The 23,680-nt window shown below is 38.1% G+C and overlaps 1 protein-coding gene and 1 pseudogene across 3 annotated transcripts; one reads left to right on the forward strand and one right to left on the reverse strand.

Moving 5' to 3' along the window:
* Positions 1 to 1,975: 1,975 nt before the first annotated feature.
* On the reverse strand, positions 1,976 to 3,567 carry LOC143594919 (GDSL esterase/lipase At5g33370-like; annotated as a pseudogene). The gene is made up of 5 exons (XR_013146434.1): positions 3,321 to 3,567; positions 3,067 to 3,193; positions 2,731 to 2,973; positions 2,402 to 2,644; positions 1,976 to 2,314 (listed from the first exon to the last, which is right to left on the reverse strand). The product of XR_013146434.1 is annotated as a GDSL esterase/lipase At5g33370-like (transcript).
* Positions 3,568 to 8,377: 4,810 nt separating this feature from the next.
* On the forward strand, positions 8,378 to 11,356 carry LOC143594918 (uncharacterized). Of its 2 annotated transcripts, none has more exons than XM_077074103.1 (2): positions 8,378 to 11,019; positions 11,202 to 11,356. In XM_077074103.1, the coding sequence occupies exon 1, from the start codon at positions 8,566 to 8,568 to the stop codon at positions 10,945 to 10,947; it is 2,382 nt and encodes a 793-aa protein (XP_076930218.1). In that variant the 5' UTR covers positions 8,378 to 8,565; the 3' UTR covers positions 10,948 to 11,019; positions 11,202 to 11,356. The 2 variants fall into 2 exon arrangements, with proteins under 2 accessions (XP_076930218.1, XP_076930217.1); XM_077074102.1 differs by having other exon boundaries at positions 8,378 to 11,084; positions 11,184 to 11,214.
* Positions 11,357 to 23,680: the final 12,324 nt, after the last annotated feature.

The following is a 23,680-nucleotide window of genomic DNA, read 5'->3' on the forward strand; positions in this document are numbered from 1 at the left end:
GTTATTATATGTTGTATATTGTTGTTAGATTGTGACTTAATTTTCTTAAAAACTTGAATTTTAGGGTTAATTATGCAAGAATCATTGAAAAGAAAGTTTGAGCCCTCGTCTTCTTCAAGTAACATATCTAAGAAAATTGATTTGAAAGACCTTCCATGGGATCTCTCCGAACGGAAACCGATTTCATCTTATCACGTTAACCAAAGAGATGAAATTAGACGTGCATATTTGAGTAAAGGTGCTTGTTAACCGCAAGGTCATGATTATCCAAAACGAGATATTAATTTGTGGTAAACTAAGAAGTTTTAATCTTGAATGGTTTGGTAGCTTCAAATATTGCTTGCATTTGTTATATCGAACGGGAGATTCTTGCCAACATTACGGTCGAAGAAGTAATGATTCGCTTTCAAAACATGAAAAGTCGTAGGGAACAACTTTAAGAATTTGTAATGTTTTTTTATCGTTTTGAATGATATCATTTTTTGTGTTTTATTATGATATTGTTTTTTATTATGTTTTCTTGTCTTGACCCGAGCTGACCCAAAAAGTTTGAACACCGAAAAAAAATAGGACCCCATTGTCTAAAAATCCTGGGTCCGCCACTGTGTCTAACCATAACTCGGTTTATATAGACTAACCTAACTTGCTAGCCAAGACATTACCAAATATAATAAAACCATAATTGCAACCCCATAAACCCATTACATATTAATGAATCTCACGGGTCTAATAGATCCAACCAGTTACCTACACGTGACGGGGGCCTATTAAGTTGGAAATTACGTCTAACATATGGAAATGCAATATTGTGTAACGAGATTTAATATATTGCCGGTTCAAATATTTGCATGAAAGAGGGGGGGGGGGGTCCTGAGCCTTATTATGGAGAACATTTACGTCCTTGAAATTTTGTGACGTCTACGCACATGCCAACACAAAGGACTAATACTTAACTTTCAATACTCACATATCCCTTTCGTTGTTATTTATTACTACAAAAGTTAAACCTATTTAACTTTTGGATTTTCTATAGAAATATAGTGGCGTGCTTGGTTTCAAATAGCAAGAAGCATACAAAAGCAACATGGTCTAAAATTGAAGTGCAAAGTATAAAACTATAAAAGCACACCGATTTTCATACGCGAGGTGTACGGTTTTCATATAATTTATTGAAAATATCTCATAGGTTTTTAGCATCCCATACTCAATATTTAGCTATAAATAAGCTTTATGGGATTTAGTATATAAATTTTTGAAAATTAGACCCAAAAACACAAACACAACATTTGATCTCAACCAGATCGACTCTTCTCTTATTATAATTCTTAACTCTTACAAATTACATGAGCCTTGCAAAACAAGAAATAACTAACAAACTTACAAAACAAGAAAACCTATTCTAGGAAAATAAATAACTCATAATATTCTTACCATTCTAATAATCATACCAAAATAAACATACTAAAATACTTTCACTTAACATCTTCAGTTTTCTCTTAAGCGCGTTTCAAGATTAACTTCAGGTACAAATAACTTATATGTACATGCAACCTAAACAATATGTGGTATAACATTCTAAAGCAAAAAAATGACCATCATACAAAAAATGTGCGCCTCATATGCACTTTTCTGGCTAAAAATTGCACCTCACTTGTGCTTTTTGTACTTTGGTCGCCTTATGTAGGCAACAAGGCCATCGCCTTGTGTATGTTTGCGCTTAAAGCACGCTTTTTAAGACCAAGGAGGTGTGTTTCCGTTTTCATATGTTACGACTTTTTACTTTTTATACATATATGTTATTTCTATATACTTGGAAAAAGAAGTACTTTTATATATTACATAAACAGAAATTACTTGGAAGATTACATAAATGCTTATCATGAATTTAAATTTGAAACATTTTTCTTTTAGCATCTTTCCATGAGATATTCTCACTTACAAACAACAAAAGTATTCAACATGAACTATTTAATTTGCACAAACATGTTTAATTAATTAAACACATAAAAAACTAAAATCAAGATCAACTTAGTGCATGGATGATCATACACATCGAGTCTTATTGAAATAAATGGTCACTAATTAATTCTGAGCATCTAAGGCCAAAATGGTGCTTAGATTCATCGGATTCATGTACTCACTCGACCCGGTCATCATTTGCTCAACAATAATCTTGTTAGCTCTTTCCGATGGATGGAAGGGGTCCCAAAATGCATACAAATCTCTATTGGGGCACAATTTCGACAACTGCGTGCATAGACCGAGCCCATTGTATGGCCTTGTCCGCAACATGCTATCTTCGATGACACAAATCCTGCGCGAATTAACCGAACCATCTTGAGCTAAAATGCAACCACAAAGTGTATAGCATATAGATATTAACTAGAAATGGGGTATTTACCGTAGGCTCTCGGATCAGTAATGAAGTTCGAGTGCATTTTCTTGGAGTCCGCGGCTATAAATACATGACTGCCTATTTTGTTGTTGAGGTCATTAAGCATTTGATATAATTGCGGGTTATATAACTCCGAAGCCCGTTGAAGTTCAGCTGCACATTCACCATTTCGGCTAGCTCTGCTGGGACACACCCTAACGGGCCGGTTCCGGTCACAAGAACCCGACGGGCTCCCAAATTATACAATTTCTGCAGTCAAGATACATAAGGTTTATTGTTTTAGAAAACTAATATTACAAATGAATATATATTTATATATATGTTTATGTGCATACTGTTAGGATCTTTTTGTATTCAGATATGATAAACTGGACATAATTAGGGAGGTTGTATTGCTGAGAACAGGCCGAGTTGGGGACCAGATAGTAGTTATTGACAAAGTCGTTTCCACCAAGGGTAATGAGAACGAGAGCGTTTTTTATGAGCTTTTTGGTCTCGCTCGCTCCTATAAGCCCGCTTACTCGCTGTTGATACTCTCTAAAGTATTCTAGTTGCAATGGCATCCGGATTATATTTATCTGAAAACATTGGCAATTCAATACATATGTTATAACTTTTTTTATTTTAGGTTCATGGTAGAGCATAAAATGTAAGTTAGAAAAGAGTTATACGAATTGGACTCCGGTGTCATTAAGTATTCCAACCCCGCTGAAGCAAAATTAGCGCCAACGAGTAGTCTTTGGCCCCTTAGCTGTGGGCTCAAGTACGGCAATGTGGGCTCCGCGTTCATACGCTGACCTAGAAAACAGATATATGTGGAAACACTCAATATAAGAGAACTGTAAGAGCCATATAAATATTTGCACATATTATTTTTATTATTTAAACTATGAAAATATGTACAAGGGTATTTTAGGAACTTAACTGATAAGATCGGGCATGTTGTAGCCGTTAGAGAAACGACCCGTTGGTCTATGTGTAGGATAGTCAATGCCATAAGGAGGCGAGTCAGCCCGAGCAGATGTAACTAAATAATTGTTGTTTCCATTGTCGACTAGTGAGTCTCCGAACACAAAAAACGCTCGAGCTGCAACACTAGGGAAAGTAGTTGCGAGTACCAAAACTAATAAGATTAAGGGGAATGAAAGACCATAAAATGTAGAAACAGCCATGAATTGATTTGTTGAAACTATTGGCTGGTAATACTATGTATGATCATAATGTGAAATGTACGTAGGTGATGGATTATTTATATAGTGATCATCTTTTCTAAACTTTAATAATATTGTAAAATGTATGTAACTTTTAGCTAGCACAGTTGTAAAGAAGTACCATCAATGATGCAGCGTAATTCAAATGTCTACAATATTGGTGGACAGTTGATGTAAAATTAAATTTGTGTTACAATAACAACAATAATAAAAACAGTTATTAGAATAATAGCTGAAGTTTATTAATTGTAAACAATGTTATAGTATCATAATGACAAACGCAAGAACACAATTTTGAACAACTCGTTCGACTATTTTTGTTATAATAAAATTGAAAAACTTGACCATGCACGCATACTTTATTAACTCTATTTGTAGTAAACTCAAAACCTAAACCAACTACGGTTCGAACTTTTGTAAACTTATCCTGATATAAAGATAATTATAATGACTATAAACAACTCAATAAGCTTAAATAACCGACTTAATCTCTAATAATTTAAACATTTATCAAGACTAAACCATTCACCCCCCTTAATCTAGATATATGGACTCATAATCTTTAACTTTCTTCTTTCTCGGCTTAACCATTTAGCCCTTTCACTTGTGAACTGCTGGGATTAAACCTTCAAATTCTCATTGTGAATATATGTAAAAGGGTATACTAGGAACTTAACTAATAAGGCCGGGCATGTTCAAGCAATTAGAGAAACGGCCCGTCGGTCTATGTGTAGGATAAACAATCCATAAGGAGGCGAGTATTTAACCATATACTCCTAATCTAGCTTAATATGTTATAACGTTAATATGCATACATGCAACAAATACAACTAATATATTTTCATATGAATGATAAATGTATACCAATAAAAGATAAAACGAGGAATTTATTTGAGAGTGAGGAATTAGGCCGGCTTTTAATTAGGTTGCATCATGTGATGGGGATATATGAAAGTTGTGAAAAGTAGTTAAGAGTAAAGTACCACCAGAATAAATTGAATGGGTAGTGCATTAAATTCACATGCATTATGTAAGTTTGTTGAATATTAAACCAATCCTATGAACATCTCGTGAAATATTTTCTTTCAGTTACGGCCTCTTGTCTGGTGCCTTTTTCAACCCCTACCCATCATAAGAGTTAATTATCAAACTGTTGCATTTGGGTTTTAGTTCGTTAGAGCCAGAACTTTTATAAGATGTGCGATAACACGATATTACTTGATGTGAAGTTAAACGGGGTTGGGTTTGGAGCAAACGAGTTCGGGTCACAAACAGGTTGATATGTTAATGGCACGGTTGGAACTGTGTCTAGACGTGTTCAACCCGCATAACCAATGGTGAACCCGAGAATTCTTTTAATGGTGTCACTCGAATATAGTTTTCCAATTTGGGTTGGGAAAAGCAAAATAAAATGTCAACATAATTAATATTTCCTACGAATTTTTATTCTTTTTAAAATGATTTTTTACATCTTCAAAACAGGCATTCGTAAGCAATTAGTTTCCGACATAAGAAATACAATTATCGTTCAAATGTCAATTTAATGTCGGTATACGCAAGTCGACCTTCACATACTTTAGGGCAAGTTTTATTTTCCATTCTGTGCTGTCTTGGATTTCATCATCAGTTGCATGGTTTATGCTAGTAATTCTAAGTAGCTTAACTGTAAAATTACTTGATTGAACACAAACAGGGATGAATAAATACCAGAATCGTATATAAGGGTTATGGTTACAGGAATCAATCAAATAAACTAGTGGTATGATAAACCCTAATTCTTACAGATTGTTACAAGAACTAATAACACGAACGATTATGGAGAATAGCTTAGTCGAATGATTGAGATTAGATGCTTTAAATCAAATATAATGTAAAATATGATGTGTTGCCTTCTGCGATGAACCAGGGGCGGACCTAGCTATTCATTAGGGGTAGCCTCCGCTACCCCTCAACTTTTCGTCAATAGTGTAAAAAATTATTTTGTTAGACATGTTTTCGTATTTCGTTACCCCTGAAAAAATATGACGTTATCCCTATTTGTTTAAAGCTCAACCAATTTAAAAGTTCAAGCAAAGAAAAGCCCGACCAAAGTTTAACGCCCAAACCAATTAAAACCGATTAACCATTTTCAAAAGTAATACTCGTTGTTTGGAAATTGGAAACTAGCCAGACATCAAACATCGTTGCACCAGACACCACCACTCGACACCATTTTGAGGGTGAAGTTTTTTAATATAGTTTTGGATATGCAAATTCAAGAACATGAAAATAGATACAGTGAGGTTTTAACTAGTTTGTTAGAAAATATGTCTAGTTTAAATCTTTATAGTTCATTTACTAAGTTTGATATAAGATAGTGTCATTTTATGAGATGCGTCCAAATAATTTTAGTAATGAAGAAAGATGGTGTAATTCGAGTGATGATCTTACGACTTTTTATCACACTTTAAAGGAAGATGATAAATTGCAAAAATGGGTGTAATGTGTGACCTTGCTCGTGTAATGGTGGAAACGGGAAAGCACACCACTTTTCCTTTGGTTTATCGAATATTGAAACTAGCCTTGGTTTTACTGGTTGCAACCGCAATCGTTGAAAGATGTTTTTCTAAAATGAAGCTTATCAAAACGGATTTGTGCAACTGAATGGGTGATGAGTATTTAAACAATGATTTAATTTATGTAGTCGAAAGAGAAACGCTTAATAAAGTAAAAGAAGAGGATGTGATGTCTCGAGTTTACGCTTTCAAAAACCGAATAGGAGAAATTTGCACCCGGTATATTTAAATTTATTTATTATCATGTTTCTATACATCAAGGGCGGCTATAAGGCAGGGCCGGGTGGTCGACCGATCCCGGCCCGACACCCGATAGGCCTGAATTTTTATTCTTTTTGTTTTATATATATATATTATAAAAAATATGTATTTTTAATATTTAAACCCAATAACTCAACTAATTTAAAGGCCATTTTTTTTGCCTTCGGCCTAAAATTTTTTCACGATTCTCGTTGATGGCCCTGGTTTACATTGTGTGAAATACGGTAAAAAAAAAATTTGGACGTTACCCTTGAAATTGATGTCTAGATCCGCCACTGTGATGAACTGTTGGCTTGTCTTATAGATGAGAGAGAACGAGAGAAGGAGCGTGTCCAGCCAATCTCCAGCTTTTCCTTTCCTTATCAATATCCCATTAATTAAGCAATCACCCATGATTTTTTCCAAGTTAACATATAGCATGTTTGACTTACTTGGAAAAAATTCTTGTAAATAAAGACATAAAAAACAAGGAATTAGAAATGAAATAATATTTAAATGACTTTTAATTTTAACATTAACTTTTGATTCAACTCAGTGGATCTACTATGGCCATTTCCCTTAGCTATTTTTTTCGCATCTTAATATCATACTTGATGGATCAAGTTTTTGCAATAAAGACTTGTTTCCGGTCCCAAACTCCCAATGCAAAGACATATTCAATGGATTTAGTCGCCATTTCATTATGGACCCAGAAACTGAAAAACCTAAAAGGGTTCGGGCCCATAAACAATCGACATTGATCCACGAAGAATTGGAAAATAAGAGGGTTATGAACAGTAACGAAGCTTGGACTAAGACACCCGGGGGGAGGGGTCGAACTCAAAATGTATACAAAAATTCACAAACGATGGGAGGCCATACTCAAATTTTCGGCTAAAAACGCCTAAATTTACACTACGCATAAAAAATTTCAGGGTAAAAACAGGTAAATTTACACTACTACACGAAAAAACCGGGGAGGCCGGAGCCTCCCCCAGCACTAGTAAAACTTCGCCAGTGGTTTATGAACTTATGATCTCATACTTTCTTTGATAATCACTTCACAAAATTATTCAAATTCATAATAAAAACACGTCAATGCTAATATTTTAAATAATTATAAATTACAATGACACTTATGTGTTGTGATTGGGCTAGCATGGTCTTGTTAAAATGTCCTTTCACTGTCACGTTAATGGTGAGTTTTAACCAACTCATCCTTTAACAAGTGTGTTGTATTTTAACTAGATATTAAACAAAAAACAAAAAAAAAGTGCAATTGATAAAGGAGGTGGACCCTACCTTTTTAAGCCCTATTGGGCATTAAGGGATGGCTAGAGAACGGTTGTGGTTTGGTGCTGGCATGATAATATGGGAGGTGTTGTGGTTTGGCGGCTCTTTACAGGTGAGGTGGATCACTGTGGATGGTGTCAGTGTGTCACTCCCTTGACGCCTCAACAGTCAATAACACTTGGCCTAGTAGTATAAACTCAAATAATTATATATTAACAAAAGATATTAAACAAATAATAATAATAATAAACGTAAAGTATATTAGAAGGAAACTAAATTGAAAGACTCATTTAATTTTTAACTAAAAAGATTTTTTTTTTACGACCAATTAAGTAACACCGGGTACTTCGTACGTGGCCCCCAATGGCCAAAGGTAGCCTGAGCTGGCCACGAGCCTGGAAGGACAGAGCCCCTAGCGGTCCACCTATTGAGAGATTCTTTAGATAAAACACGACCCCCACACCCACCAAACGGCACGACAATGAGGAGCCGGTAAAACCAGGTGAGATCAGGACTCGAACCCTAGCAAGCCAGGGTCATCCCTCATATCTCCCATATAAATTGATGATAGTGAGGTTTGAATCCCCTACCTCTTACCAGTAAAATGAGTGCTCTGTCATTGAGGCACATCCAGTTTATTAAATAAAAAGGTTTTAAATTTAAAGAACATAATAATAAATTGAATAAAAAGGCCGAACAAAATATGCCAATCAGACCAGACCCGGATCAACTCGTCACAATTCACGAACCGGCCTGTTCACGACACCTCGTTGACCGACCCATTTACCCGATTAAATCGACAACCTTAATCAACTCAAAACCCACCATACGCTGAAACTAGGGTTTTACAGACAATGACATTACGACAACAATGACGCCATTAAACCATCCACTTCGAACTCACCTTGCCGTCCACTTGTCCCGTAAGTTCTTCAATCGTACATACTCTCAATCCATTCATTCCAATTATCCCACAATCACAAAACCCAAAACCCTACAAGATGCTATTCATAGCTTTAATCGTATGGTTTATTCAAACCCAGTACCCCCAATTCCACAATTCACTAAAGTCTTAACCTTTATTGTTAATATGAAACATTATAATACCGCAATTGCTTTAATTAAACAGTTTGACTTTTTGGGAGTCAACCCTGTTATCCAACCCACTATTTACATCTTCAACATTGCAATTAACTGTTTCTGTCACTTGAAACAAGTGGAGTTTGGGTTTGCTGTGTTGGCGAAAGCCGTTAAGCTCGGGTACCGAACCGATAGTGCTACTTTCAATACTTTGATTAGAGGGTTATGTGATGATAATAAGTTGCGTCAAGCGATTAAGTTGTTTGATCGGATTATGGAAGTTGGGATTATGAAAGTCGGGTTTAAACCGAGTGTTGTCACGTACGGGACGTTGGTTAATGGGCTTTGTAAGTCGGGAGATACACGTGCGGCGGTTTTTTTGCTTCAGAAGATGGAAACGTCGACCTGTCCGCCCGGGATTGTGCAGTATAGTAATGTTATTGATGGTTTGTGTAAGAGTGGACGGTTTTCAGAAGCGTTGAGGTTTTTTGGTGAAATGAAGGAAAAGGGTGTGGCACCTAATGTTGTGACGTACTCGTGCTTGATTCACGGTTTGTGTAGCACGCGCTCATGGGATGAGGCGCTCGAGTTGTTGAGTGAAATGCATGCGCAGAATATTTCACCGAATGTGCATACGTTTACGGTTTTGTTGGATGCGTTGTGTGTAGAAGGGAGGGTGACTGAAGCGGAAAGTTTGTTGTCGTTGATGATTCAAAGAGGTGCGATGCCGAATACTGTGACGTGTAATTCACTTATTGGCGGTTACTGTTTGCTTGGGAAGCTGGATGTTGCTAGGAAGTTGTTTGACTGCATGGTTGACCAAGATTGCAGTCGTTCGGTTATTAGTTACAACATCTTGATCAAAGGGTACGCTGAAAACAAACAAATAGACGAAGCGTTAAGTGTTTCTCGTGAAATGAGTAAGGAAGATATTGTTCCTAGTATTGTGACATACAACACTCTTGTACTAGGTTTGTGTCACGCGGGCCGACTTGAGGACGCGCTTTTGCTTCGTAAAGATATGAAATCTCATGGTTTTAATCCAGATACGTTTACTTACAACACGCTATTAGATGCCCTTTGCAAGAATAGGAAACTGGATGAAGCCCTAAAGTTGTTTGACTCTATGGTTGGCCATGGTTGCACGCCTGCGGTTATGAGTTACAACATCTTAATCAAAGGGTACTCTGAAAATGAAGAAATAGATGAAGCTATGAATATGTTTCGTAAAATGTCTAAGAACGGTATTGATCCTAACCTAGTTACATACAACACTCTAATTAGTGGTTTGATTCACGCGGGCCGACATGAGGAGGCTCGTACGCTTTCTTCTGAAATGAAATCGCGTGGTTTGAGTCAGGATGTTTTCACTTTCAATACTATGTTAGATGCCCTTTGTAAAAACGGGAAGCTAGATGAAGCCTTGAATATGTTTAACGTGATGGATGATGATGGTATTGTTCCTGATATTGTCACGTGCAATTGCGTGATTGATGGTATGTGCAAATTTGGAGAAACGAATGATGCGTATGGGATCTTTTTGAGTCTTTCTGCTAGAGGCTTGCAGCCTAATGTTCGTACATATAATATTATGATTGATGGGTTCTGTAAAGTTGGAGAAGTTGATAAAGCGAATTCGTTGTTTATAGAAATGAAATCGCGTGGTTTGATTCAAGATATATTCACTTTCAATACTATATTAGACGCCCTTTGTAAAAACGGGAAGCTAGATGAAGCCTTGAATATGTTTAACGTGATGGATGATGATGGTATGGTTCCTGATATCGTCACGTGCAATTGCATGATTGATGGCATGTGCAAATCTGGGAAAACGGATGGTGCGTATGGGATTTTTTGGAGTCTTTCTGCCAGAGGCTTGCGGCCTAATGTTCGTACATATAATATTATGATTGACGGGTTCTGTAAAATGGGTGAAATTGATAAAGCGAATACATTGTTTTTAGAAATGGAAGCGAATGGTTGTCGTGCAGATGAGGTTACATATAAGATAATGTTGAAGGGATTTAGTAGAACAAATGAGATCACCAAGGCTGTTGAGTTTGTTAACGGGCCATTTAATGTTAAGTTTTCGGCTAGTGTAAAGAAGTTTGCTAAAAGGTTGTTCCGTGCCAATGGGTTAAAAGATTTTTCCAAAATACCAATGAAAAGTTGATGCCTTTGCTTCCATCTTTTCAAATATGTGATCTTTCAATCCAAAAGTTGATTTCAACAGCAGGCTGCGAAAGTAATATGTAATCTTAAAGTATGTAAAAGATGAATACTATGAAAGACTTCTTAGACCCAAATCAGGTATCATTGGCAGAAAACATAGAAATTTTTTATTTTCTTTAGTTAAAATGATCATCATTCGGCTTCACATTTTTTAGCATAATTTATTCTTCATTACAGTTTTGTGTTGCTGAGAAGACCGAAGAAGATGTCCCATTCGTTAAATGTTACAGTTGAACAAACTAAGATCGATACCCTTCTCAAGGTTGGTGTTCAATTTGAGAAATTTTAACATATTTACATGTCATATGTTGCGTCTGTTATGGTCAAAAAGCATATCTCAAGTGCGTTGGAGGTTGATAGCAAAGTTCTTAAAGACCATTTTTTAGTAAATGTGATGCAGTCCCAAGTAACACGCGTAGATGCTGTATAGTTTATTTTCATCAAAATTGTATATTTAGTGTTGAGATTTTCCTTATCTCCATCGTTGATGATTGCAAACCGCGATTATTGATAGGTTACATGTGGAAACCAAGCAGTCCAAAATCAGAGATTTGATGTCTGCCCTTTATGATGCAAGCCAAAAGCCGATTGGTGCAATTTCCACCCTGTCAATATTTGATGAGTGCAATCTCAAAGCTCTTTACACTTTTTAACTATTTTCTTTTGGGAAATTAACATTGTAAAAAGAAATTGAATACTAGCTTTTTAATGGAGGATATTAAGTATTATATTGCTTTACTATTTTAAGTCCAACTGCAGTCTTATACTCTTATATGAAGTAGATGTAGAAATTCTAACTGCTTGATAGTTTACCTTTTTTCTCTGATCTGTCATAGGGTTATTTGACTAGGCTACATTAAGCCAAGGTTCTAGCTACTAATTAGAAAGCTGTGAGACCACATACGCATATCTATTGTTAAAAAATAATGTATAAAATCTCTTAAAAGTATGTTGCATAAACTCTCCCTTACTCTATATGTTGCATATACTCTTTCGCTTACGCAGCAGGTCAACCCATTTTTTAAACAAATAATGATCTGGTTGACCTGTATAATAAATAGGTCGTCTTATGCTAACACAAAACTTGTTTTTTAGTGTTGGGTTTGGGTCGTCTAAGGTTTTGCCTCCCCTAAATTAAACATAATCCATAAGGATATGGATATTAGTAAGCCGTCAATGAAAAGGAAAGTTAAGGACACCCTACTTATGTCCTTTGTTCATTTTTTAACGGGTCATTAAAGTTTTGGTCCGTATGTGAATCAACACACATGAGGCGACTCAATATCAACATCGGTGTGTTATTAGAGCTGCGAATGTCCCCTGCCGGTTCGATAAGGAGCTCGAGCATCTGACACGTTTAGACTAGATGGAGGGCATGCGGACGGGGTATTTTGGGCATGCACGTGTTGATGGTTTCGATGTCCATCTACCTCCAACGACACGACAATATCCAAATCAGTTGCAACCGTATCTTGTTCAAGAGGACTGGTGTAGTGGTGCTAATGTTAAACTGATATTTAATTGTGTTGGTTGTTTTGTTTATTTATATGTTTGTTGATTATTTTGTTACTTATATTGGTTGTTTATCTAGTATTGAAATATACAATCATCATAAAAATTATACATTAAAAAAAGAAAAACAAATAAAGTGATTCGCTTTAGAAAAACAAACTCAGATAGCCTTTAAATGGGTTATAGCATCTTATTTATTTATGAAACATTTTATCATCAAACAATAATTTTTGCTAGTCACGGATCTCACCAAACCTGGATAGCATTTAAACTATTTATAACATCTCATTTAAGTTAAAAAAAATAAGCGGGTCATGGGTCTTACCAAACCCGGATAGCTTTTAAACGGGTTATAACATTTTTTTTTGAAACTCTTTCATCATCAAACTCTAATTTAATTTTTCTCCTTATATTCTCTGTCGCCGGTCATCTCCACCACCAGTTAACTTATTATTACCACCCACCACCGTCAGCTTCTCCTATCATGCATCAACCACCATTGTCACCTACATCAACCGCCCTTCTTTGTTAGATTTCTTCTTAATTGCCATTATGAACAGTTCACGCATATAAACGGACGTAAACGAACATAAACGAGCATATATTAACATACTTAAATGAACACAAACAAGCATAAATGAATATAAATAGACACACTTAAGTGAACACAAACGAATAAATGTAAAACATTAATGTTGGGACCAGGATATTTGATCCTCGAAATTCAAGTATCATTAGCAACAATCAGCGGGACTAAGGATCCTTTGTGGTTCAAGGATCCTCAACTGTCAATTATAATCTATTTTTTGCAGGTATAACACGTGCTCACCAGAATTCCTACTATTACGCACGAAGTAATTTGCACAGTCTTCCCTTCTCGTCCACGCTCCTAAAACGTTCAAGTTGAAGAAGTAAACAAACGTGGCCGAGATTATAGCATGAGTAGTTACTAGCCGTTATATCTTACTTATATATATATATATATATATATATATATATATATATATATATATATATCGAGTACTAGCTGATCAATACACAACACTTTTAGCACTAAGAGTTCGTAAAAAACACTTATATTCACAATCAGCTTTTATTCCACCACTTGTAATCTTTTCAAGTTCAATACAATCGATAGTGATAGTTTTCACTACCCGAGGTTTTTGTGCCGACGGGATACTAGTTACCAAGGGCTTTTCCTCGTATAAATCTATGTGTTCATTGTTTATAACTGTTACTTTGATCGCATTAATCCATACTAGCACCAATCCTCACTTACGAATTTGGTTCATTGATCCTTAGACCGATTTTTAACCAAAACAATTTGGCGCCCACCGTGGGGCACTTGGTGCTTTAATCACAAAAAATCCTTACCTTTATTCAATCCTTTGTTATCACTCACTCAATGGCCTCTCAAGGAAAAGCTATTCCTACAACTGCTGCTTCAAGTGTCCCGACTCAAGTAACTTTACCACCGCTACCTGGCACTACGAAGCCACAAAAGCCAGTAGCTGTTACTCAGAAGAAGGAGACTGCTGTATTCTCCGGATCAAAATCCACTACTGTTTCCCAAACGGTAACTGCTAACAATGACGTCTCTGTTTTGTGTTCACAGATGAGGAGCTATATGGAGCAGCAGAACGAGACTAATCAAAGGATCCTCTACGAGATCGAGGAAATCAGGACGACAAATAATGCCGCTGAAAACACAAGCCCCATTATGCCAAGGATGCTTGATTTCAGCACTCCGGATTTCTCGGACCAAAGGTGCCCAGCATCCACGTATCCTCAGCAAGGATCCTCGGACCTCTCCCAAAGAAAATTCTCTGATCAATATTCGCAAGGATCCTCCATCCTTCAACACGGATCTTTGGGTCAACCTTTAAGACCCTTTAATCACCATTTGCAAGGATCCTCAGCATGCCAACCCGAACCCTTAGGATTCCGTCAAGGATCCTCCAACCAACAACTTCAAGGATCCTTAGTCTTTCAACTAGGATACTTGGGTTTCCAAACAGAATCCATCATCCATCAGCGTCCAGAATCCTACTATCCTTATGGAAAAGAGCCCCTTAAGGAACCCCGATCCAGGCCATTGGAGGTCCATGAAGGCAATTTCATACCCATAGCAAACTACTGCTCCTACTGGACCAACTGCTGATGCCGAAACAATATATCCCGGATGCAGTATGAAACTATAAGACGGATCCACGGATCCTGAGGAACATGTTGCCCTATATCGCGAAAGGATGGAAATTAATCCAATCCCAGATAAATTGAAGGAAGCCTGCTTGTGTAAAGGCTTTGGCTCGACCCTCACTGGATCCGCCCTTAAATGGCTACTAAGTCTTCCTCCTTATTCTATTACTTCGTTCTCTCATTTAATCAATCTATTTAATAGTCAATTTTCATGCAGTAGGTCTTTCGAAAAATTAACTAGTGATTTATATAGAGTCACCCAACCTCGTGAGGAACCTCTTAGGCAGTTCCTTACAAGGTTTGGAAGAGAGGCTTTGGAAATTCCAAATTTGGATGTCCCGACAGCTGTTGAGGCATTCAAAATGGGGTTACAAAAGGACTCTCCATTTTATCAAGATCTTGTGATGACCGCTTGCAGGAATTTAGATGAAGTGCGAAATAGAGCTTTAAGATTCATCAGGTTGGAGGAGGATCAAAGAATACAAGATCAACTAAGCACTCCGGTGAAAAAGGAGTCTCAAGACAAGAAGCAAGGACCCTACTTCAGGAACAGCAACTCTAAGCCATACAATAGACCAAATGGCCAGAAGATCAATACTGTAGAAGAGGAGGAGGACGACGAAAATTGCCCGAGAATATCCGATTATTGCTTCTCCGTAGATATAAGAGGAGTGATGCTTGCCGTTAGGAACTTGGGCGACAAAGCAAGATGGCCGAGAAAAAATGAGAAGGCACCTCTTCCCAAAGACAAATCGAAGTGGTGTGCCTTTCACGAAGACTTCGGCCATATGACAGATGATTGCATAGCCTTGAGGAAGGAGATAAGCTACCTCCTCAGCAAGGGTCACCTTAAGGAGCTATTTGGAAGAAAAAAGCCCAGGAACCAGGATCTTGAACCAGTTCCAGAAAAGGCTGCTCCACCTCCCCCAGACGCTCAAGTTATCAACATGATCTCTGGAGGATCCGATATATGCGGAACTTCTTACTCGGCTGCAAAGAAGTACGCCAAAGAGTGCAAACTGGAGAATGGTGAAAGACCAATCAAGACTTCTACAACGGCCGAGCAAAGAGTCATGTCCTTTGATGAGGATGATCGAGTCAATGTTCAGGATCCTCATCATGACGGTTTAGTCATTACTTTATTTATTTCTAACCATTATGTACGCAGGATACTCATTGATGGAGGAAGCTCGGTTAACATTATCCAACTAGAAGTACTTCGAAGGATGAATATCCTGGAGTTGGAAATTGTCTCAGTTCTTGAAGGGTTCAGCGGGGAAACGTAGAATACATTGGGGGACATCAAACTACCCATATATATAGAGGGAGTAAATTCTGTTCAAAAATTTTGTGTTATCGATTCCTTGTCTTGTTGCAACGTTATTCTTGGCAGGCCATGGATACACGAGATGAAGGCGGTTCCCTCCACTTACCATCAATGTGTAAAGCTACCGACCCCATGGGGAATAGCGAAGATCGAAAGTGATCAGCAAGACGCTAAGGATTGCTACACTTCCTCAATGAAGTCAACAAAAAAGTTGAGGGAAGCATAGCAATTACAGAAAACAAGGAGAAATGTCATGGAAACTAGGGAACAAGACTCCAAGGAAGTGGTCTTGCACCCTGAGGATCCTGACTGCAAAGTCCTAATAGGCGTTGAAATACAAGAATCTATTGAGAAGGATCTAGTATCCTTCCTACAACGAAGAAAGTCGACCTTTGCGTGGAAGCACGAGGACATGACAGGTATTTCTAAAAACATTATAACCCATAAACTTGGCATTGATCCTTCTTTCAAGCCCATTCATCAAAAAAGAAGGAAATTTGCACCAGAGAGAAATGCGATCATCCAAGAAGAGGTACAGAAACTACTAAAGGCATGTATGATTAGAGAAGTAAAATATCCAAAATGGTTAGCCAATGTGGTTGTAGTTCAAAAGAAAAATGGAAAGTGGAGGGTATGTATCGATTTTACTGACTTAAATAAGGCATGTCCCAAGGATCCTTTCCCTCTTCCCCACATTGACTCCATGGTGGATGCTACCGCAGGGCATGAAATGTTGACCTTTATGGATGCTTCCTCGGGATTTCAACAAATCCAGATGGAACCATCTGATCAAGAGGATACAGCATTTATAACCCCTACGGGCATATATTGTTATATTGCTATGCCATTTGGTCTTAGAAATGCAGGTGCTACATATCAAAGACTAGTCAATATGATGTTCAAGGAACAGTTGGGAGAGACCATGGAAGTCTACATCGACGACATGGTGGTAAAATCAAAGAAGGCAGAGGATCACCTTAAAGATCTGGAAGTGGCATTTGACATCCTCGATAAACACAACATGAAGCTAAACCCGGCTATATGTGTATTTGGTGTCAAAGCCGGAAAATTCTTAGGATATTTGGTAACCAAAAGGGGGATAGAGGCGAGTCCAGAGCAAATCAAAGCCATCTTAAACCTTAGGTCCCCAACAAATGTCAAAGAGGTACAAAGATTAACGGGAAGGGTGGCAGCGCTTAACAGGTTCATATCAAAATCCTCGGAAAGGTGTAAAGATTTTTATGACATCCTGAGGAAAAACAAGAAATTTGATTGGACGGAGAAACATGTAGCCGCTCTCATCGCTCTGAAGGATTATTTATCCTCAGCACCAGCTTTGATGAAACCTTTAGATGGAGAACCATTGATCCTCTATCTAGCCGTTTCCCTCACCGCCTTGAGTGCAGTCTTGGTAAAAGATCACAAAGGTAATCAACATCCCATTTATTATGTAAGTAAAAGTCTCCTCGATGCCGAGTCCACGTACTCTCATCTAGAAAAACTTATTCTTGCTTTGATTATGGCCTCAACTAAGTTAAGACATTACTTTGAAACGCATAGTATTATTGTTAAAACCAATTATCCCATAAAAAATGTCCTTAGAAAACCAGAAATGTCGGGTAGAATGGCCAAGTGGGCTGTAAAATTAAGTGCATATGATATTCAATATGAGCCTAGAAATGCAATTAAGTCACAAGCACTAGCAGACTTTGTGGTTGATTTCAATAGTGACATAGAAGAACAAGCCAATCTTGAAGTTCAACAGCTTGAAGAGGCCGAGGATCCTTGGACACTCTTCACTGATGGAGCCTCAAATGTCAAAGGAACAGGATTGGGAATACTACTGAAATCGCCACAAGGGGACATACTACCCCATTCGATAGCTTGTGAATTCCAAGCCACTAACAACGAGGCAGAATATGAGGCACTTATCGCAGGTATACAACTAGGCAAAGGTATGAGAATCAGGTATCTTCAAATTTTTGTAGATTCATTGTTAATTGTTAATCACTTTAATGGCTCATACGCAGTCAAATGTGAGAAACTAATTAAATATTTAGATATAGTAAAGGATCTTGCAGGATCCTTCGATTATTGTACAATTACGCAGGTACCAAGAGAGGAAAATATTGGGGCCTACGCCTTAACAAACCTGGCTTCGGTTTTGAAGCTCCCAGAGAACATAAAAATTCCTATCATCCACGTCCTATCCCCTGCAATTGAGGAATACCAAGCAATGGAGATAGACGGTAGCCTACACACGGATCCTAAGGATCATTTTCTTGATCATTCATCCTGGATCCTTCCGATAATGAAGTACATTCAAGATGGAGAAATCCGAAAGAAGAGAACTCCAAAGCTTTTAGGGCCAAGGTATCACAATATACTATTATACATAATATGTTATATAAGAAATCCCTTGCAGGTCCATATTTAAGATGCATCGAAGGATCCGAGATCCAAGAAGTATTAAAGGATTTCCATGAAGGAGATTGCGGCAACCATACAGGGGGCAGAGCATTGTTCTCAAGGATTCTAAGAACCGGGTACTTCTGGCCTACAATGAAGAAGGATGCTATGGAATATTCTAGGAAGTGCGATGCTTGTCAGAGGCATGGCAACATTCTACATCAACCGGCAGAACCCTTATACCCTATTGTCTTTTCGTGGCCATTCATGAAATGGGGAATGAACATAGTGGGTAAACTCCCTACAGCTCCAGGAGGAAAAGTCTTCATGTTAGCAATGACAGACTACTTCTCTAAATGGATCGAAGCCGAGGCTTTCCCTCGAGTTAGGGAAAAAGAAGTTATATCCTTTATCAAACGTAACATTATAACTAGATTTGGAATTCCTTCCGAAATTATTTGTGATAATGGTTCCCAATTTATTGGGAAAAGAACTACTAACTTTTGTGACAGTTGGGGAATCAAAATGATCACTTCAACACCAGTCCATCCACAAGCAAACGGCCAAGCATAATCAAGAAACAAAGTCATCATCAACAACCTAAAGAAAAAGCTTGGAGCAAATAAAGGCAAATAGGCTGAAGAACTACCCTATGTGCTCTGGGCGGATACGACGACTCCGAAGAATGCCACAGGACAGACGCCATTCTCATTAGTCTTTGGAGCTGAGGCAATGATCCCCACTGACATGGTGTACCCAACAGCCAGAACAAGCATCCGTGATCCTCAAAGAAATGACGAGAATCTTGTCCAAGATTTAGATACTGTGGAAGAACTTAGAGATCAAGCAAGATTCAGGATGGCAGCCTACCAACAAAAGATGGCTGGTGCTTACAACAAGAATATCAGAATTAGAAGATTTGAGGTTGGAGACTTAGTCCGTCAAAAGGCGTTCCAAAACACAACTAATCCATCCGACGGGAAGTTGGCACCCAAATGGGAGGGTCCCTATCTAATTGAAGCCGAAGCAGGAAAGGGGGCATATCGTTTGGTGAATATGGAAGTTGACATGCTCTCAAGGGTTTGGAATGCAATTCATCTAAAGAAGTATTTTTATTGATCAGGATCCTGGATCCTAATCAATTGCTTCAATCCAATACTTGGTAAAATTTTACTTTATATTGATTTTCACATTATATTCTTGTCTTGTCAAATGTGTCAAGTTGCAGAAATGCCGTGCAATAGGGCCCTCAAGTGGAAAAAACGGGTTGGCCAACTCTCTCCTAAGTTTAATCGGCCTTGTCGCTAGGTTTTTAAGGTCTTCACCTTATCTCCCGAATTAGGGTTTCTACATCCTCGCCTGGAGCGCACGATTATCCGGGTATAATTGGAGGCTATGGGACCAATGCACTATAAGTGGCTGACAATTTCATGGCTAAAAATTATACCTTGGATCCTACGAATTAAATGGTAGACGTACCATATACACAAGTTAAGGTCAACGCCGGGTTAGGTTCATCACCGCGTACAACTGGGCCAACGCCAAGGATCGGCTCGTCGCTCGTATTTATTGGACTTGTCCCCACGTTTTATTGGGCTTGTCCCCACGATTTATTGGGCTTGTCCCCAAGATAGTTGGAATTTAATCCAGCTTTTCTAACTATTATATCATCTTTTGATGATTTGTTTTGACAGGAAAATATCTTAAAGAAAAAAGTTCTAAGGATTGAGAATCCTCTATCCTGGTGACACAGGTTATAAAGCAGAAATCAAAAGAGTTATATTATAATATGCAAGATAAAAAGACGATCCGGGCTTCACCAGCAAAACGTGGACCATCCACCCGAATCAAACTACGTCAAAGTTCATGCAGAAGTTTAAAAGACAAAGGTAGTTAAGGCTTCATCCCCATAAAGCTAAGGATCCCTCCACCCTAACCACCTTTGAAAATTGTCTTATGGATCACAGATCCTAAGGATTGCCACTACCATTGTCCATACAAACCATAAACAAAAACCATTAAAACATCATAAAAAATGGGCTCCAGCCTTGTCTTCATATCCATCATTGCCCATTACACCAGCTACTTCTTAGCCGCATCACCTTCACCATCACCCACCTTCTTGACTTCCAACTCGTCATCCTTGACTCCACTCGTTCCAGCATCCTCGGTCCTTTTTGCAGCCCCTGCACCCTCGCTCTCTTCGCCAAAACCAGCTAAGGCCTTCTCCCACATACCTACATTCCAAATGGACCTGTCGAAGTTAGGATCCTCAGCTTCGGCGGCCATCTTTATCCTAGCCGTTAATACCGCTTTGCTGGCCCACACCTTAGCCTGTTCGGTAACCTCGACCACTTGTTCTTGAGCCCGGATGTCTGCAAGAGCCAGCTTATCCTCTAGGGTCCCCTTTTCAGTCTGCAACTCTATGATCAGCTTGTCCTTCAAGGATATCCCAGCACGGTATTTGGCGAGTTCCCTCTCCGTGCTGGCCACATTTTCATCATACAAATCCTTGAAGTTGGCCATTTCCTGCAAGATGTATGCAACTTAAAGACACAATTGAAATGTAGATGGCTAAGGCTAAAGGATCCTTACTTCCGAGAGCTGGTCAAAGATGTCCTGGGCACTGTGGATCTCCACGTTAGGATCTCCTTTTCTTTTCATGCTGGCCTTGGAACGGGTAGTCATGGTCTTCAGCGGTGCGAGGCTAGAACTTTTCATGGGTTTCTTCTCGAAGGAACGGGAGGAAATGAGACTGTCAACATCTTCCAACTGGAATTGACCCAACAAGTTCTTGGACAGTTTGGATGATGATTTCTGTGCACCTGTGCGAAAAAAGATAAGTTCTTTATGACCTATTGCCTTTTCTATTTTTACTATATTTATATAATTAAAGAACAAACTCTAACTTACTAGACATGGTTTCTGAAGAACTTACAGTTTCCTTGTCCGAATCGCTTATCTCTTCAATAACAGTCTTGAAAGTCCTGTCAAAAGGATCCAGAGACACGAACACCTTCGCCCTTTTAACACCGTCTGGATCAGCAGCAAGTTCTGAGAAGTTGGATACTGCACAAGAAGCAACAAGTCTACGGTCAGTTAATCAATAAAACAAGTATCACCTATCCTATGGATCCACTATCCTACCCTTCAGGATCTAACGAGACGGTAATGAATTCCCTTTTGGGATACCGTCTCTTAAAACGAAAAAGAACTGGTTCTTCCAACTTTGGTCGTTGTGAGTGGTCTTGTTGATCAGTAGAGGCTGAAAGGGTTTACTTTTGAAGAGAAATTTCTGCTAGAACCATGGGTTACGAGGCTATACAAATAAGAAAGGGCTGGAAGATTGAAATCAAGATCTTGCTCTATAATCAGTCTCTCAAGGGTATGCAAAGTCCTCCACATCATCGGCATGGCTTGGATATAGCTGAGACCGGTGAAGGAAAAGTAGTTAGTTGTAAGGTCGGGAAACGGATACAAAAAGCCAAGAAGGAATGGGAGTGCCGGAAAACAAACCCAATCAGAAGAAACACAATCACTCCTTAATCGGGAGTCATACGCTCTAAACACTGTTCCTTCAGGGAAACATTTGGAGATTCTCTGGATTTCTTCGTTGGTGAATTTGCAGATATCAGAAACTGGATCTTTAAGAATATGTTGCGTCTGGAGTTCAGGAATAATATCCTTAGGGCTCGAACTAAATGAGGCTTTCTGATTTCTTCTAGGCATTGCGATAGAAGGATGAGAAAGATAAAGGAGATAATAGAAAAAGAAAGAAGGATACCTGATGGTTATGCCGGAATTACGCTTATAATCCGATGAAGAAGGAAGATATAAAGGTTTGAGTCTATTAAGTAGGCGCAATTATTTGGTGGCAGGCGACGGTCACATCCACTCTTAATCGACGGTTACGATGCACTCTTCTCGGGATAAACATGACAGTTGTTCCCCATTCACACCTATCGTGTTTGGGGGAAATTGTTGGGACCAGGATCTTTGATCCTCGAAATTCAAGTATCGTAAGCAACAATCAGCGGGACTAAGGATCCTTTGTGGTTCAAGGATCCTCAACAGTCAATTCTAATCTATTTTTTACAGGTATAACACGTGCTCACCAGAATTCCTACTATTACAGACGAAGTAATTTGCTGAGTCTTCCCTTCTCGTCCACGCTCGTAAAACGTTCAAGTTAATGAAGTAAACAAACGTGGCCGAGATTATAGCATAAGTACTTACTAGCCGTTATATCTTACTTATATATATATATATATATCGAGTACTAGCTGATCAATATACAACACTTTTAGCACTAAGAGTTCATAAAAAACACTTGTATTCACGATCAGCTATTATTCCACCACTTGTAATCTTTTCAAGTTCAATACAATTGGTAGTGATAGTTTACACTACTCGAGGTTTTTGTGCCGGCGGAATACTAGTTACCAAGGGCTTTTCCTCGTATAAATCTCTGTGTTCATCGTTTATAATTGTTACTTTGATCGCATTAATCCATTATAGCACCAATCCTCACTTACGAATTTGGTTCATTGATCCTTAGACCGATTTTTAACAAAAACAATTAAGTAGATGATTTATTAAATATTTCATCCAAAAAAGTACATAACCAAACATAAATTGATAAAAATAGTCCAAGATATTATAAATTTCCTTATATAATATATTAAATTAAAATCTAAAAAAAATGTATTCATAATATTAGAAACAACAAATCTATAATATATATAAATGAAGGGTTAGGTTCAAATAAAAAGTTTGATTTTCCTAAGAAGATTAGAAAGGAGGGTATTTTAGTCTTAACACTTTATTATCAAAACCCACTTAAATTAATTTCAAAAACCCACTTATATAAAACTCACTTACATCTTCACTCATCTCCTACAACCACCACCACTCCACTGCCCACCGCCACCACAACCGTCACCCACCGCCGCCACCTCGCCGGAAAAGTCTATGGAAATTTCGCCAGAAAATTTCACCGTAAAAGTCGTCGAAAAGTCATCGGAAAACAATCCTCGAGAAATTTCGCCAGAAAAATCACCGAAAAATTCACCGAAAAGTCGCCGAAAAAAAGTTATCGGAAAACGGCCGTCGAAAAAACACAATGGAAAACACTATGAAAAACTCAATTTAAAAAACATAATGTAAAAAACACAATGGAAAAAAACACTATGGAAAAAAACACAATAATAAAAACTTAATAAAAAAC

This window comes from Bidens hawaiensis, unplaced genomic scaffold (genome assembly GCF_021521415.1).
Source record: "Bidens hawaiensis isolate Kalapana, Puna unplaced genomic scaffold, B.hawaiensis_p1.1 tig00044298_1, whole genome shotgun sequence".
In the NCBI taxonomy this organism is placed as follows: domain Eukaryota; kingdom Viridiplantae; phylum Streptophyta; class Magnoliopsida; order Asterales; family Asteraceae; genus Bidens; species Bidens hawaiensis.